Here is a 17,016-nt window from a genome sequence, read left to right as displayed (position 1 = left end):
TGCTGTTGTTAGCAAGGCTGTATTGCACATGATCATAGTTAAATATTTATGTATCCATAACTGTTTCCTTAGGATAAAATCTTTAAATGGAATTACTAAAGAGCTTAAATGTTTTCAAGGTTTTTATGTATATTGTCGAATTGTTCCCAATTTTCAGCTTCCATCAGTTTGTTGAACACTCATGTTGGTTCTCTTTGGGGTCTTTCATTGCTGTCTCCCCAGACTCTCATAGAACTGGAAACTCTTCCTCTCACTGCTTGGTGGAGCAGCCAAGGAAGAACTTATGTATCTCTGCATAGGCACTAATGTGGCAAGAGTCTGGGAGAAAATAAAACTAAGAAATGAAATCACTAGACGGGGCACGAAGGCTCATGCCTGTAATCCCAGCACTCTGGGAGGCCGAGGTGGGTGGATCACTTGAACTCAGGAGTTCAAGACCAGCCTGAGCAAGAGTGAGACCTATCTCTACAAATAGCTGGGCATTGTGGAGTCTACTCGGGAGGCTGGGGCAGGAGGACCCCTTAAGCCCAAGAGTTTGAGGTTCCTGTGAGCTATGACATGACAGCACTCTACAGAGTGGGAGGGACAAAGTGAGACTCTGTCTCAAAAAAAAAAAAAAAAAGGCCGGATGCAGTGGCTCACACCTGTAATCCTAGCACTCTGGGAGGCTGAGGAGTTTGAACTCAGGAGTTTGAGACCAGCCAGAGTAATAGCGAGATCCTGTCTCTACTAAAAATAGAAAAACTGATGCAAGAGGATTGCTTAAGCCCAAGAACTTGAGGTCGCTATGAGCTGTGATGCCATGGCACTCTAGTCAGGGTGCCAGAGTGAGATTCTGTCTCAAAAAAAAGAAAAAAAGAAAAAAATAAATTAAATCATAACACTTACTGTGTCCTTCAGTGGAGCAAAGAATGTGTAGAGGAACAAATGCTGTCACAGAAAGTGCCAGATTGCATTAGCAGGAACCTGCAGGAAATCTGTTGGCCACGCTTACATGTGTTGGACATAGCCCAACCCCTGCTGGAGCCCAGAGAAGGAAACAGGTTCCAGCCCCTCAGTTGGAGCAGTGGGCAGGCAAGAGCCTTGGTCGCTGGCCTAATTCTCAGAGTCCCTCAGAAGTGAAAATTAAGTTGGAAGCCTGGCACACAGTAGGCTCTCAAGAACTATTTTACACATGAGGCGGTGAATTGATTGAGCAATAACCCTCTTTCTGGGGGTGAATATCTTCATGCATATAAGGTGAGAGCTCTTCTTTAGTCTCTGAGTACCCCCTGTGGTTCTTTCTGAAGATCAGTGTAATGGGCCAGCTAGAAAATATCGTAGGCTATGATGTTACTCACCTCTGCCATCATAGTGAAGAGCATCCACAGGCAGCGTACAAATGAATGGAAGTTACTCTGTTCCAACAAAATGATATTTATAGACACTGAACTTTGAATTTCATATATCAGGAAATGTTATTCTCCTTTGATTTTTTTCCCCAACCATTAAAAAAAAAACTTCTCAACTCGTGGGTTGTACCAAAGCAGGCAGGGGGCCAGATTTGGACCGTGGGCTGTAGTTTGCCAATCCCAGATGAAGATTCACGAGCAAATGCATCTTCCAGGAATTCCTTGCACTGCCATAAACAGAAGGTTCATACTGATCACTATGTCTTCCAAACTCCCTTGTGTAGATACATCACCATGCCATGCTCTCACTCTAGAAGCTAAGATGGTGCCCATGTTAAGATTCTTCACAACCCAGACTCATCTGTCACTGACATGTCCTAATTGGGCAGACTCTTCACTGTCACCTATCCAGGGGCACCATGTCCATTTCTATCATTTGTCTAAGCTGCTCCCTTGTCCTGAGTGCCAACTATCCCTTCCTAACTGTCCAGGCTGTGCCTCTCCTGTAAGTGGCACCTCAATCTGAAAAACCTTCCCCGGATTACTCTGATCTCTGTCTCCCTGAACACCAATAGCCACATGGGAGGGGCTTTCACATTCTCAGTGGAGCATGGCTCTGTGATTACATTACCTGAGTTCACATCCCTGTCACTTACAGATGACTTTTCAGCAAGTTCCTTACACTATGTGAAGGGTAATAATAAGTCTCTACAGTGTAGCTCCAAGAATTCACTGATATGATTCATATAAAATGTTTGACCTAGAGCTCTGGAAGTATAAAAGCATTCAATAAATGCTAGCTGTCATCATTCTGTATTGTTTGATGTTTTTGATAGTGGGACCATATATATGTAATATTTGTGTAATTTTTTTAAAAAGACCAAAAGTGGGCCGGGAGCAGTGGCTCATGCCTATAATCTAGCACTCTGGGAGGCGGAGGTGGGTGGATTGCCCGAGCCCAGGAGTTCAAGACCAGCCTGAGCGTGAGCAAGACCCCCATCTCTAAAAATAGCCAAGTGTTGTGGCAAAATGAGACTCTTTCTCAAAAAAAAAAGACCAAAACTGCCCCTTAAGTTTAAAACACAACTAAATAATATTGTTGGTAATTTTTTTCGAGTAAACTTATAATTGATAAGTAACATATAGAAAAGGGCACAAACCACAACTGTACAGCTTGATAACTTTTCAGTGTTTTAAGTAATTTTTGTTTTAAGAAGAATTGAGCTAAGACAACATAGAAAATGCTTGGAGAAGAGAAGAATAAACCTCAGTTGAGGGAGGTGACATTCTTCTGGGAACAGAGAGTCACATCTAGGAATGAGGGTCTGGTTATAACCAGTGGGCGAGACCAGGGTGATGGGAGTGGAAATTAACACTTAGACCATTAAATAAGCCGCTGAAAGAGAAAAGACACAGCTTGGCCTTCCAGGGCGCATTGCAAGGGAGTCCCTTTCCTGGGTATGTCACCAGAGCCTGCTGGCCGGCACCTGTCTGGTCCCTGGGTCTCCAGCATGATACTGAGAAGTGGCTGAGCCCCAGGGCTCCCTGGAGACTTCTCAACAATTATTCTTCCCTGGGGATAGCATTGAAGTTCATGAATCCGGTAGGAGCTAACCAAACGCACATGTTCATCATCTCGGTGGCATTTGGTTGGAGGAAGTTGAAATAACACATGAAGGTGAGGTTCATTCTTTGACACAGGAATGTTGGCTAAAATAGCCCAGGAGTTGCAAAGGAATTTGTAGCCAGTACATTGTAGACCTGAGATCTACAGTCATATAAGGCTGGGTCTCAAGCAAGTTGTGTGCTGGCAGAACAGAGCTATAGTGCTCATCAAAAACTCATTTTACGAGGTCTGACAATTAAGTTCCAGAACTTGCCACTGTGAGCTTACATTGGCAGCACTGTACAAACAACTCAGTGAGGTTTCACTGCCTTGGTATATCAGCGTCCCACAGTTGAGTTCGTATTGATGTGTGGTGGTGTCTTGCTGAGTGGCGTTCATTATTGTTGTTGCGTGTTTTTGTGCGCTGTCGTGAGAATGGGAGAACTTGAATTACAGCAATGAACAAACATTGAATTTCTTGCTAAACTTGGTGAGAGTGGAAGTGGAAGCAGGGACATATTAGTCCAAATTGATGGGGAGAATATCATGAAGAAAATGGCAGTGTGCAAATGGATTAAACATTTTTCTGAGGGGAGGGAAAGCGTCACTGATGAAGAGAGGTCAAGGGCGGCCAGTAATGAGCAGAACTCATGAAAACATTGCAAAAATCCATCAAATTGTATGTAAAAATTGTCAACTCACTGTGAGAAGCATAGCAGACCACGTAAACATTGATAGAGAAGGAAATCTCAACTGAAAATCTTGGCCAATAATTCAAGGCTGTTCTATCACAACAAAGCACCGACTCTCACAGCTCTCACTGTCTGTGAGGGAGTCAACAAATAGCTGTATCGGACTATCCTCCCTCCTCACTTGATCTGGCCTCCAATGACTTTTTCTTTACCTAAAGACAAAGGAAGTATTGAAAAGAAGCTATTTTGATGACATTCAGGACAGTAAGGGTAATATGGTAACAGCTTTTATGGCCATTTCAGAGTTTTAAGACTGCTTTGAAGAGTGGGCTAGAAGCTGGTATCAGGGCACAGCTTTCCAAGGGGTGTACTTTGAAGGTGACCATAGTGATATTCAGCAATGAAGTATGTAGCACTTCTTCTAGGATGAGTTCACAAACTTAATTGCCAGACCTTATACACATGAGGAAACAGGTCCAGAGAGGAGAATGACTCGTCCAAGGTCACAGAGTGGGTTTGTGGCAGGGTATGGACTCAGACCCAGGCTCCACATCCCAGAGCAGTGTTTCTCTCTAAGGTTAGATGTTACTCCCCATGCCCCCGAAGATGTCCACAGCCTCCACAATTTATTTTAGAAAGGAGCCAGTAAGCACTATTTTTAAAAGTCAGCCTCTGGCGATCTGCTTCACAGTCTCTGCTGGGTTCCCATTAGGCTGCAAGTCAAACTGCCAGATTGTGTCATTTTCAAAGAAGTCTTGTAAAGTGGCAGCTCTGTCATTCTCCCAGGGCCTGATCACCTGTCCCCGCCCAAAGCTGGTGAAATGACCCATTTTCCCCCATTGTCCCAGCGTGAAAGGCTGAGAAGTGGAATGACATAGGACTGGCTTTCTTTTCCTTCCTGCATTCATCAGGTTCTTAGAGATGACATCTGTCTCTGGACTCAGCCGGCAGCAGCACAGTACGATTTCCAGGGTTCAGCACTGATAATACAGAGACCCGGACTAATGCGTCTTATTCAGAGTTCCAGCCAAGTTTCCAAAGCATTTTGCATGAACTATTCGAATGATTTTTGAACAACAGGATTTAGTGGCATCGTGGAAAATAGTTACAATGCAATGTTGGCAAGGCTGGAAGTGAGCAGGGTAGATGTAATTATGTCTTCATCCTAATCTCATTAAAAACACACCCATCTACACACAAACAGATCTGTGAAAATGTCCTCAGCTGCAAACAACAGAGCATCCCTTTTTTTTTTTTTTGAGATGGAGTCTCACTCTGTTGCCCAGGCTAGAGTGCTGTAGTGTCAGCCTAGCTCACAGCAACCTCAGTCTCCTGGGTTGAAGTGATCCTTCTGCCACAGCCTCCCAAGTAATGGGACTACAGCTGCATACCACAATGCCCAGCTAATTATTTCTACTTTTAGTAGAGATGGGGTCTCACGCTTGCTCAGGCTGGTCTTAAACTCTTGAGCTCAAATGATCCTCCCGCCTCAGCCTCCCAGAGTGTTAGGACTGCACAGGCATGAGCCACCGAGCCCAGTCAGAGTATCTCATTAATAGCACCTTAAATCTAGAGTGACCAACCTGCCCAGTTTTCCTAGGACTGAAGGGTTTTCCAGGACATGGAAATTGTGGTGTTGAAACTGGAATAGTTCTAGGTGAACCAAGACAGTTGGTCACATCACTCCATGTAAGTCATAAGGATATTTAATATTTACTTAGCAAGCAGTCCAGATGCAGGTGATCCAAGAGTCAGCGGGGTGGTCCAAGTTTATCATCGGGGGTCCAGTTCCCTTCTTACTTCCCCTCTGCCATCCTCATGGAGTGGCTGCAGCAGCTTCAGGGCTGTACCCAAGGCCTCAGCATCTTTCACAGAAGCCCAAGCTGGCTTTCTCTTACATCTCGTTGGTCCTAAGTATGTGTCCTGACTACCTCTAGGTGCAAGGCAGCCTAGAAAGGGGGGCCTGGCAAAGGCACGTGGGGCTTCTGTGAGTGGCTGCCACTATGGTCACCCTTGAAGTTCCCCCTCTTGAGAAGCTATGCACCAATGCCAGCGCCTGGTCTACCCTTCAAAGCAATTTTGGAACTCTTTTTCTGGAATGCACATCAGAGCTGCCATCATACAAATTGGAAATAAAAACAATGCCCCTCTCATGGGACTGCTTTGAGGATTTACATGAGTTCATGCTCAGAAAGTGGTGAGCACTATGTCTCTCATGTAGTAAAGTCTCCATAAACATCGACTCCTTGTTTTCCTTAATGGCAGAATGACCCATCCCTTCATCTTTCAGAGAAAGAAGTGATTTCTATTTCTTTTCTTTTCTTTCTTTTTTTTGGGGGGGGGGACAGAATCTCATATGTTGTCCTCGGTAGAGTGCTGTGGCATCACAGCTCACAGCAACCTCAAACTCTTGGGCTTAAGTGCTTCTCTTGCCTCAGCCTCCCGAGTAGCTGGGACTACAGGTGCCCACCACAACGCCCAGCTATTCTTTGGTTGTAGTTGTCATTGTTGTTTGGTGGGCCTGGGCTGGATTCAAACCTGCCAGCTCTGGTGTATGTGGCTGGTGCCCTAGCCGCTGAGCTACAGAAGCCAAGCAAGAAGTGATTTCTAGCAGGTGAAAGTATGAATGTCCACCCTCTGATGGATAGCTTGGTGGGGGAGCAAGCTTCCTTCTTGAGGACATGTTCAGAGAACCATCAGGCTTTGATTTTGCCAACGGGGATTTGTAAGTTGAAGACCAGAGTTGGATCGTTTGGGACCTGGCAGGCCTCCTGTGGCTGGAAGGCGCATGGAAGATGTAGAGAGAGAAAAGAGTGGGACACTTGGGGGAAACAGCACCATCTCGCAGGGGTTTTGATGGAAGTTTGGCAGCGTGACGCCCCATGAGCTTTTCCATAGACCTCCACTTACCTGTCAATATGCTGTGGATTTGGGTCTCTTGGAGAGACTCAGTGACATGATGGACAGAGGCAAGGGCCCCCTGGGTCACATGGGAGGAAAAAGCATGGCATGAAATACACCAGAGCACCATAGTACAAGTGGTCTTTGGTGTACGCAGCAGAAGCTTATGCATAATTTTAGGTTCTTTCTTCGTACTTGTTTGTATTTCCCAAAATTCCTACAGTGATTAAGGATCCACTCTATAATCAGATAAAAATGCCATTTAAAAACTTATGGCAGACCAGGCATGATGGCTGATGCCTGTAATTCTAGCACTCTGGGACGCCAAGAAGGAAGAATTGCTTGAGCTCAGGAGTTCGAGACTAGCCTGAGCAAGAGTGAAACCCTGTCTCTACCAAAAATAGAAAAATTAGCCGGGCATTGTGGCAGCACTTGTAGTCCCAGCCTCTTTGGGAGGCTGAGGCAGGAGGATCACTTGAACCCAGGAATTTGAGGTTGCTGTGAGCTATGATGCCATAGCACTCTAGCCTGGGGCAACAGAGTGAGACTCTGTCTCAAGAAAACAAAAACAAAACAAATGACAACAACAAAAACTGTGATGGAAAGAAAATCAATAGAAGTTTTTTCTCTACAGGTTTTGCATCTTAGCTCCATTTCTCAGAAACAGTGACTGTTCAGCCACATTTTCTTGGTTTCTTTTTTCCTTCCTGCTTCTCTCTCACAGTTCATCATAATAATAAGATATTATTTTGGTGTGGTTGTCATTGTTGTTTGGCAGGCCTGGGCTGGATTCAAACCTGCCAGCTATTTACCTGCCAGATAATATTTTACTCTGTCCATCCTAGGCCCTGTGTTCAATGCTTGACACACATAATCATCCTCGAAAGTGGTCTTATCATCATTCCCATTTTCAAGATGAGAAAAGTGAGACTCAGAGAAATGAAGTCACTACAGCACTTTGGCCCCTTTGAGACCAAGCTCTTTGGTGTCAAAACTCTGGCTTCTAATCACTACACTTCTTTTTCCTTTCTCCATCTTTTCCTCTCACATCTTGCAAAAATTGTCAGTGAGGTGTCTGTGTCAATCCTGTGGTTATAATATGAGATTTCTCAACTTGAGCGTGATTGCCATTTTGGCCCAGATTGTTCTCTGTTGCGGGGGCTGTTCTGAACCCTGTAAGGGTGTTCAGCAGCATCCCAGGCCTCTACCCACTAGATGCTGGTAGCAGCCGCCCTTAGAGCAACACTCATTCAGTTGTAATAATAAAACACATCTCCAGGCATTGCCAAATGTTCCTGGGGACTAAATAGCCCTCACTGAGAACCACTAATGTAACCTGATCTCTGCATTAGCTGTGGAAAAGGATTCTGGAGTCCCTTTGGTGGAACAATGGCTATAGAAACCTGCAGGAACAGCCTGTGCCCTTCTGGAAAGTCCAAGCTCATTCGAGGCAGCTGCCACCTGCTAGGACATCCTAGGGCAGGGCTTGATAAAAGCTTGGCAACAAAAGTTGCAGGCTGAGGCACAGCACCCCTGCCTGGAAGCTGGGGTGCTAGAATTGGAATGGAAAACGCGAGTAGTTCTTCACCAGCAAAGGGCTGCACGCCTCAAGCTAGTGGGCAGGTGGCCCTGCGAAAAGGAGTCAGCAGACCGGACTCTCAATGAAGATGCTGTGGGATGGACAGCAAGATAAGTGGACTCAGATCCCAAGGGTTGATTTCTGGTCCTGATCCTGCCCTGCTACCTGCATGCACTGAGCCCATCCCCTTTACCTGTTTCCTCATAGATAAAACAAATATTAATGCTATCCCTCTGTCTCCCCCAAGGACAGCTATCAGGAGCAAAGTAGGAAATTGTGTCCAAACTGACCCATTCACCCGCTTCACTCTTCTCCATAGAATCTGGAGTATTATGTATGTGTTCACCCTCTGACTCTACTGCCAAAATGTCAGCTTCCCCATGGCTTGGTCTTGTTGGCTGCTGTGTCCTGAGAGCTGGGGACTGGGGCCAACATCGTAGGTATTCAATAGAGAAGTGCGGAGTGAACACACACATCTACACTGTGGGCAAGCTACTCGAAAACGTGTCTCAACAGCTGTGGACGTATCCATTCTTTTGTCCTTGGCGGTTCCACTTCTGAGAATGTGAATCCCTCTCCCCAAATAATCCAACATGAGCAAGAAGACTTACGGGAGTCCATGTTCGTTCTACAGTGGCTGACATAGCACACACAACCTGAAAACCCACCTAAAATCGTCCAGATAAGGGCATAATTACCACAACCTTGATACATCTATTTGGTGACACTCCAGGCAATCATTAGAGACCTTGTCTATAGTAAGGTGAGTTAATTTTTGCAGCATGCACACAAAACCATAATGAGCAATGCAAAACTGTCCATGTGACCCAGCTATGGAGCTTTTAGGAGGGAGCGTGGCCCCCCACACTGGTGCTGGCTGGGAATAGTGGTCACGATCTCTCTAGAGGGCAATATGGAAATTCTGATTAAAATGTAAGTGTTCAAGTCACTAGCCCCAGAAATTGCATTTCTAACAGCAGGAGACAACCCAGATGGTCATGAACAGAGCCATTGTTAAATGAATTACTGTATATCAATACAATGGGATACTATGCAGCTGTTAAAAATGAGATTTGCATTTACTGAGATGGCTAGATGTCTAACATAGATTATTAAGTTGGAAAGTAAAAGTAAATTGCAATTTCCTTTTTTAAAACTTAATAACAGATGTGCATTTTAGATATCTAGCCTTGTTGGTACATATATGAGAGGAGATTTTCTCTATGTTTTGTATTTCTGTGATGTTTAAACATTTTTAACATAGGCTAAAAACAAAATAGTGAACCTGCAACACAAGCACACGTGTATAAGCAAACAAAAGCTAGGCACATTGGCTCGGTGCCCATAGCACAGTGGTTACGGTGCCAGCCACATGCACTGAGAATGGTGGGTTCAAACCGGGCCCAGGCCAGCTAAAGGACAATGACAACTGAAACAAAAATAAAATAGCTGGGCGTTGGGGCAGGCGCCTGTAGTCCCAGCTACTTGGGAGGCTGATGCAAGAGAACCACTTAAGCCCAGGAGTTGGAGGTTGCTGTGAGCTGTGATGCCACAGCACTCTACCCAGGGCGACATAGTGACACTCTGTTTCAAAAAAAAAAAAGAGCTTGGCACATGAAGACACAAAGATTGGAAGGAACTTTATTAAGGTGTTAATAACAGTAATCAATCATTTCTACGTGGTGAGAAAATAGGTGGTTTTGGAGTTTCTCCTTTTGAAGGAAGAGGTCTACCATGAGCATGTGTGGCCTTTACAAAGGATAACCCACGTATGCAAGCCCTCTTTGTTTTCATCAGGGTGATGCTGGGGTGGTGCTGGGGTGCAGTGCTCTGCTGACATAACCCACTGTTGCATGGTGTCCTGTTTCCCCAGGATGGATGACATCCAGCTCTGTAAAGACATCATGGACTTGAAGCAGGAGCTGCAGAACTTGGTCGCCATCCCAGGTAACCATCTGGCCTTCACCTCATGTCAAGCAGCTGCTCATTTCTACTCGTAGGGTCTGGAAGACAAAGTTCCTGTCTTCTCCAGGCGTGGCCTCATTCTTACAATGCAGCACTCCCTGACCTCATGGTTCAAACACAACTTCAGGCAGACCTGGGTTCAATAGCTTTTGGCAGAAATTTAGATATCAAAGTTAGGGTTAGGGTTAGGGTTAGAATCACCTAAGCCCAGGAGTTGGAAGTTGCCTTTGCTTTTCTCTTTGGGTCCCAGCCCCTGGTATTTGGGGCAGGCTTACTCTGACCACAAAGTGATTTCCCCCACCAGCCCCTCCTCGCCCTCTACCTTCCCCTTGCTGTGTCGTCCCCATTTACCAAATGCTCCTGCTAAGGCCGAGCTTCCTGCTAAGCCATTTACTAACATCACTGCATTTTAAACCTCACTGTGTGTATTTTACAGAGGAGGAAACTAAGGCTTGAAGAGGTCCAGTTGCTTAGAGCCAGCTTTATAACCCTGGCCTCAGACTCAAGTCTCTTCAATAGGTCACCCTCATCTGATTCTTTGTCGATGTTTTCTTCTTCCCAGAAAAAGAAAAAACCAAGCTGCAGAAGCAGAGAGAGGATGAGCTAATCCAGAAGATCCACAAACTGGTGCAGAAGAGAGACTTCTTGGTGGATGACGCGGAGGTTGAGCGGTTACGGTGAGTGAACTGCGTGTCCACGAGCACTGGACTGCTGGGCACCAAGAGTCCACTTTCTCCCAGCACCCATCGTCTGCTCCTGGGACTCACAGCCTTCCTAAGAGGTATGGCCTCATCCAGTAGTCCCCGGACACTGCATCCAAATGAATCTCAGCCTTCTGGCCGGAGGACCCGTTCCATATTCAAGAAAAACTCAAATCCAATGAAAGTCTGTGTATCTTCAGTGAATGTCATTCACGGAGAGGACCAGGGAGGAATTATATCACATAACACAGAGCTTCCTACATGCCTTCACAACTCATCAGGGCAACTTCTCAAAATCTCCTTCAGTTGGAGCCCTGCACAAGAAGAGAGGCCCTCGGGGCCCCTTCCAACCCAGAGGGCAGCTTCCTCTTTATCCAGTGTCCTCAGAGACCTCCTCTCCAAGGTCTCTGGGATGTGCCTTGCCTAGCTCAGCCAGGCTGGACCCACCAACTTTACCCTAGTGATTCTTGGAAGAGCTAAGGATGACTTGTTCTCTGAGAACTGAGACATGCTCATTGAGAGCACAGGTGAACAGGGTAGCTTAAAGGTACAAGGTCAGGGGAGGTGTTGCCTAGCTCACTGATCCGCAGCAGGGAGGCTGGGTCCTGTGATGCCTCAGCCTCTGTCCTGAGATCTCACTCTAGTTCTGGGTAAGCATTTACCCCATTGTTCTTGTTTCTTGTTCAGAGCAGGATCATCAAATACAACATACACACATAACACACGACAACATACACACCATCCACAAAGCTTGACACTTGCTTCCACCTGCTAACCTATGGGCTTTATTTCACTGGTTCCTTGAAGTTTTCTTTGTTTACTGTACTTTCCTCTTCCTACACATCTGCCTTCACAGGGAGCAAGAAGAAGACAAGGAAATGGCTGATTTCCTGAGAATCAAGTTAAAACCTCTAGACAAAGTAACCAAATCTCCAGCCAGTGAGTTCATATTCCTTACCATCTTCCAAGAAAGGGAAAAGGATATTTCAAGAAGGTCTGGGGGCCAGAGGGGGGTGAAACAAAATGCTTTCTAGAGATCAAACTTGAACATGAAATGGCAGCCGGCAGGGCCAGCCTTGCTGGCCTACAACTTGTGCAGTTGCCGAGGGGCCCACGTCTAGAACAGTACTGTGCTGGGCTTAATGTTCTGCTATTGCTGTCTTGAAATTCTTAATAATTTTGGAACACATAGCTCTGAGTTTTTATTTTGCCCTGAACTCCACAAACAATGTAGCTGGTCCTGGCAGCAGCTGTGCCTCCCTAATCACGTGGTTTGGTGAATTTCATAGAAGGAACTGGGTGTCCACTTAGGCTCAGGGAACTCTGGCCTCTGTTAGGGCTGGAATCTATGGAGGAGTGAGAGGCATAATTCTTAGAATGTTAGCTTCACAATGTTAGCTTCATACCCAGAGCAAAAAGGGTTTTAAGTGAAATTAGTCTGTGAAATGCTACATTCTTGACCCTCTGTTTGGGTCAAGGGTCCCAGTGTCCACTAGAATATTGAAATGATAATGGATCCTGCTGTCAAGGAACTGTCTTCTTTATGTTCACCCAGTATTTCTCAGATCTGTCTAACTGCTGTATTAGTGAATCCCCTTTCAGTTATAAGAAATAGAGGCTGGGTGCATTGGCTCACACATGTAATCCCAACATTTTGGGAGGCCAAAGTAAAAATATTGCTGAGGCCAGGAGTTTGAGACCAGCCTGAGCAGGAGCAAGACCCCCCTGCTAGAAAAAAATAGCAAGATGTGCTGGGTGAAGTGGTGCATGTCTATAATCCCAGCTACTCAGGAGGCTGAGGCAGGAAGATTGTTTGAGCCCAGGAGTTTGAGGTTGCAGTGAGCTCTGATGACGTCATTACTCTAATCTGGGTGACAGAGCAAGACCCTGTCTCAAAAACAAACAAACAAAACAGGAAGGGAGGGAGGAAGGGAAGGAAGGGAAAGAAAAAAATGAATGCCCAGTTCTGATTTAAGCATAAAAGGGAATTTGTTGATGAAAGAGCGACAAGAACTAGGGCCTCAGGGACTGAACACTATTAGCTCCCTCACTTTCCTTCTATTTCTCATCTCTATCTCTCTTTTCCTGTTAGCTCATTTTCTCCTACTACACAGGCCTTCTCTATGGGGCCAGAACTCCACACTGATAACTTAACCAGCTCTGAGGAAATGTCACAGATCTTCTCCTCTGATATCTAAATAAATGCCAGGGAAAGATTCTGATTAGCCCTTCTTGGATCATGTTTCCACCTCTTAGACCCATTACTGTCACTAGGAGACTGGGATAATCTGATTGCCTCGGTCTATGGAACACGATACTCCTACAGCCATAGGGACATGAGCTGTTATCAGAGGAAGAGGGATTGGGAATCTTGCTGGGGAAATAAAAGACCAAAAGCTACCACTGTCTATACAACCATAAACCCAGTTTTCACTGATCATCTATTAACATCCGATGAACACAGGGTTGTAGAGTTTGGGGAGGAAGGAAAGAGAACCATGGTCCCTTCTACTGGCCCTTAAAACCACAAGGCACATAGATGGAAAAAAAGAGATGATTCTGGCAAGAAATCAAAACACCAATTGCCCCACCACAAGTAAAGGGCAAGTTTACACCCTCATCTGGTGCTGGAATCTCAAATTGAATGATAAAAAGCTAATCTAAAACCAGTGGAATCTCTAGGACCTTAGCAAGAGCAAATGTAAAACTGCTAAGTAGGGAACTTTCTGAATCCCATGGTGCACAGTACTCCACAGATAAAACAACCACCATGAAGACGGGCTCTCAATACAAAATAAAAATCCATGAATAATTGAATCACCACGAGGGGAATCAGTAGATCCAACAAAGAGAGTGTCCTTCCAAGAACCAGAAACAATAGAACTATTTAAAAGAGACAATAAACCAAGTACATTTAATTTACTAAAGAGATAAGAGAAGGAATAACAACCAAAATGAAATAGCAGGATGCTTTGAAAAAGAATAGGTGGACTTGCAAAACTTTAGCATTCTATAAAAATTACTGTCACCAACATAAAAACTCAATGAATTAAATACAGAGATATAGCTGAAGGGAGGATTCATAAATTGGAAGGCAGACCTGAGAAAATTACCTGGAATGCACCACAAAGAGAAAAAGAGATGGAAAAATAAAAGAGAGATTATGAAACATAGAAGGTAAAATGAGAAGTCCTAACTTATGTCTGGTAGGAATTCTGGAAGGAGATAAAACAAAGAATGGGAGGTGGAGGTATCTAAAAAAAAAAAGTATGAGTAGTTTCAAGAATTGAAAAATATGAGCCTACCTTCTTAGTTTTAGACAAAAAAAAAAGGAAAACTATAAGCCCTCAGATTGAAGTGACTTGAACAAAATTCCCCATTTTCCATTCACCAAATACTTCTTGAATGCCAGGCACTGTGCTATACACTTGGTGGGTACAATAGAGAGGAGAACTGACTAGGAGAAGGGCTAACAGCTGTGTTTGAAGACTGATAACTGAAAGCCAGTGGGTTCACATGAAAGGGGGAATAGCTATCATATAAAATGTACATTAGTTCTCCACATCACCTGCACAAAACCTAGAACAACAGGCAGAGGGTTGTGGTGGGGCTGGGGTTGGGGACAGTCAGTGCTTCCCTCACCTTACCTCTTTCTTTCTGTCCCTTTCTCCCTCCATGCTCCTGTCTTGCTGCAGGCTCCCGGGCAGAGAAGAAAGCAGAGCCCCCACCCAGCAAGCCCACAGTGGCCAAGACAGGGCTGGCACTCATCAAAGATTGCTGCGGGGCCACCCAGTGCAACATCATGTAGTCCCCACGTGGGGTGCCCCCAGGGCCACGGGGACCCCCTCCCACCCTCTTGTCTTCTTAGCCCCCATTTCACTGGGGCTCAAGAGCTCTCCAAGGCAGAAGGGGTTGAAGGCAAGCCCGTGACTGTCGCCAGGGGCCATGGCAAGGCAGGCGGGCCAGGCCACCCTGTACAGAGTGTAGCAATAGGGAGTCCCTCACCGTCGCATGGCCCTCCCCAGAGCATGCCGAACCCAGGAGTCTGTCTCTCTGTTTATCTAACCACCAGGAAAGGTCCTCCCTCAAAAAAAGTATATCTCCACTTCTATCTAGCTGTATCTAACCCACCGTGTGAATGAACTGGGAGAGGGGCATGCTCCCCAGGTGTGTGTAGTTGTGATTTCTCAGCAATCTAGCACAATGTTGGACACATCCCCCCATCCACCCTCCCAGCTCTGCTGTCAGGCCTGCCCCAAATGGGCACAGGCCCCTGTCCTGTCTGTCCTCTCCCAACAGCTGTGCCCTGGAGGGCTCCACACAGCCCATGTCTCTCTAGGGCACCATTCACATAGCCTTCTTGGAGACACAGATGGCCAGTCTCTAAAGATGGAGCTTGTGTACGGTGTCATAGTCACATCTCCTGCTTCCTCCTATCCTGTGTCTGGGGACAGTTCACATCAGGGGCATCCACTGAGCTCTCAGCTGCTATGTCTGCCCCAGGTGGACACATGGAGTAGAGTGGGGCTGGTGGGGGTGGCGGGTCTGGGTTGGGGCAGACCCAATGTGCAGAAAAGGTGGCAAGTAAGAAGCTGCAATGCCAAGGCCAAGATGGATGAAAAGGGGACCCAGAGCAGATGTTGACTCAGGCACTACACCCCCCAGGGACTGTTGCAGAGATGCCAGCAGATGCCACCTCACCAGGCCAACACACAGACCTCCGCAAAGAGCAGCGATCGCTGGGAGAGGGAGCCTGACCTGATCGTACCCCAATACCTGGTGGTGTGTTTTAACCAGCCACCAAATAGTTCCACCCGTTTAACTTGATGTACATTTGCTACAGCCAGCCCGGCACAGCCTGTGTGACCTCTCTGTACGTGTGTGTGTCGTGAGCGGCCTAAGTAGTTAGCGTAACTCAAGATTTGCTGATGTGCAATCATCCATCAGAGAAAATAAAAATGGAAACCACGTACACAGCATTTTAAAAGTTTCTACTTTTTCCTTGATTATGGAAGTAATCCATGTACATATTAAATCATTTTAAAAGTACAGAAAGTATAAAGGTTTTTTTTAATACCATTATTCCTTCACTTAAGACTACTTTGACATTTTGTCATGTTTCTTTTCAGTCTTTTTTTGTGCGTTTCTTTTTTCATGACTGACATCATATTGTATCACTTTAAAACCATTTTTTCCTACTTATTATATCACCACCATTCTCTTACATCATTAAAAGCTCTTTGTAAACATTAAACATTCTTCATTAATCTTACCAATGGCTGCTTAGTAATCCATCTTGTGGATATACGGTAATTTATCTAACCATTTCACTGGTCACTACTGGACAATTAGACTGTTGCCAGTTTTTCTGTGGTATAAATAACGTCACAATAAACCTCTTGGAGGAAAAAGCTTCATCTGAGTGTTTAATTTTCCCTTAATGATAAACTCCTAGAAGTAAAATTCTGGGGTGACTAATGAGCAGCATTTTCAAAATATTTGTAAATCAAAATTTAATCTGGGTTGGGTGCAGTGGCTCACTCCTATTATCCCAGCACTCTGGGAGGCCAAAGCAGGAGGATCCCTTGAGTTCAAGAGTTTGAGACCAGCCTGAGCAAGAGCGAGACCCCATCTCTACTAATAGAAAAACTAGTGGGGTGTTGTAGTGGGTGCCAATAGTTCCAGCTACTCAAGAGACTGAGGCATGAGGATCACTTGAGCCCAAGAGTTTGAGGTTGCTATGAGCTATGATGCCACCACGGCACTCTATCCTGGGCAACAGAGTGAGACTCTGTCTAAAAATAATAATAATAATAATGATTAAAAAGCAAAAAGTTAATCTGAATGTGTCTCCAGTCACAGCAGTTGTGGAGTTGATGCAGAGTGTCTCTGGCAGTGGGCCCCATGGCCTGTGGTCTTTGGTTTGATGACCCCTTCAGCCACAGGGGCATGACCTGTCCTCGCACTCTGTCACAGATGTAGTCCTGCTTCAGTCTAGGCTTTGGTCTGCATGTCATTTTCTTTCCAATGCTGGACAGGGTCCCTCAGGCCACCCACTGCCACCCCACAGGGACACTGTGTCCTCCTTTACTACCCTACACCAAGCATGAAGTCAGGTTGTGTCAGTGTCCTGGGACTGCCATAACAAACGACCTTATATTTGGTGGCATAAAACAACAGA

The 17,016-nt window shown here is 45.5% G+C and overlaps 1 protein-coding gene across 2 annotated transcripts in view; it reads left to right on the top strand.

The window, feature by feature from the left end:
• Positions 1–16,107, top strand: part of BMERB1 (bMERB domain containing 1) — a 148,020-nt gene extending 131,913 nt beyond the window's left edge. Inside the window, exons 3-6 of one of the 2 annotated variants that reach the window (XM_053556379.1) lie at positions 10,043–10,116; positions 10,697–10,811; positions 11,692–11,774; positions 14,531–16,107. In XM_053556379.1, coding sequence (XP_053412354.1) covers positions 10,043–10,116; positions 10,697–10,811; positions 11,692–11,774; positions 14,531–14,643 — 385 coding nt within the window. In that variant the 3' untranslated portion in view covers positions 14,644–16,107. The remainder of the gene's footprint in view (positions 1–10,042; positions 10,117–10,696; positions 10,812–11,691; positions 11,775–14,530) is intronic. The other variant, XM_053556378.1, reaches the window with a different exon arrangement.
• The last annotated feature ends 909 nt before the right edge of the window (positions 16,108–17,016 follow it).

The sequence above is a fragment of the Nycticebus coucang genome, chromosome 12 (assembly GCF_027406575.1).
Source record: "Nycticebus coucang isolate mNycCou1 chromosome 12, mNycCou1.pri, whole genome shotgun sequence".
Classification (NCBI taxonomy): Eukaryota; Metazoa; Chordata; class Mammalia; order Primates; family Lorisidae; genus Nycticebus; species Nycticebus coucang.
Note: the sequence above shows the minus strand (reverse complement) of the source record. Positions and strands in the feature narration are given on the sequence as shown.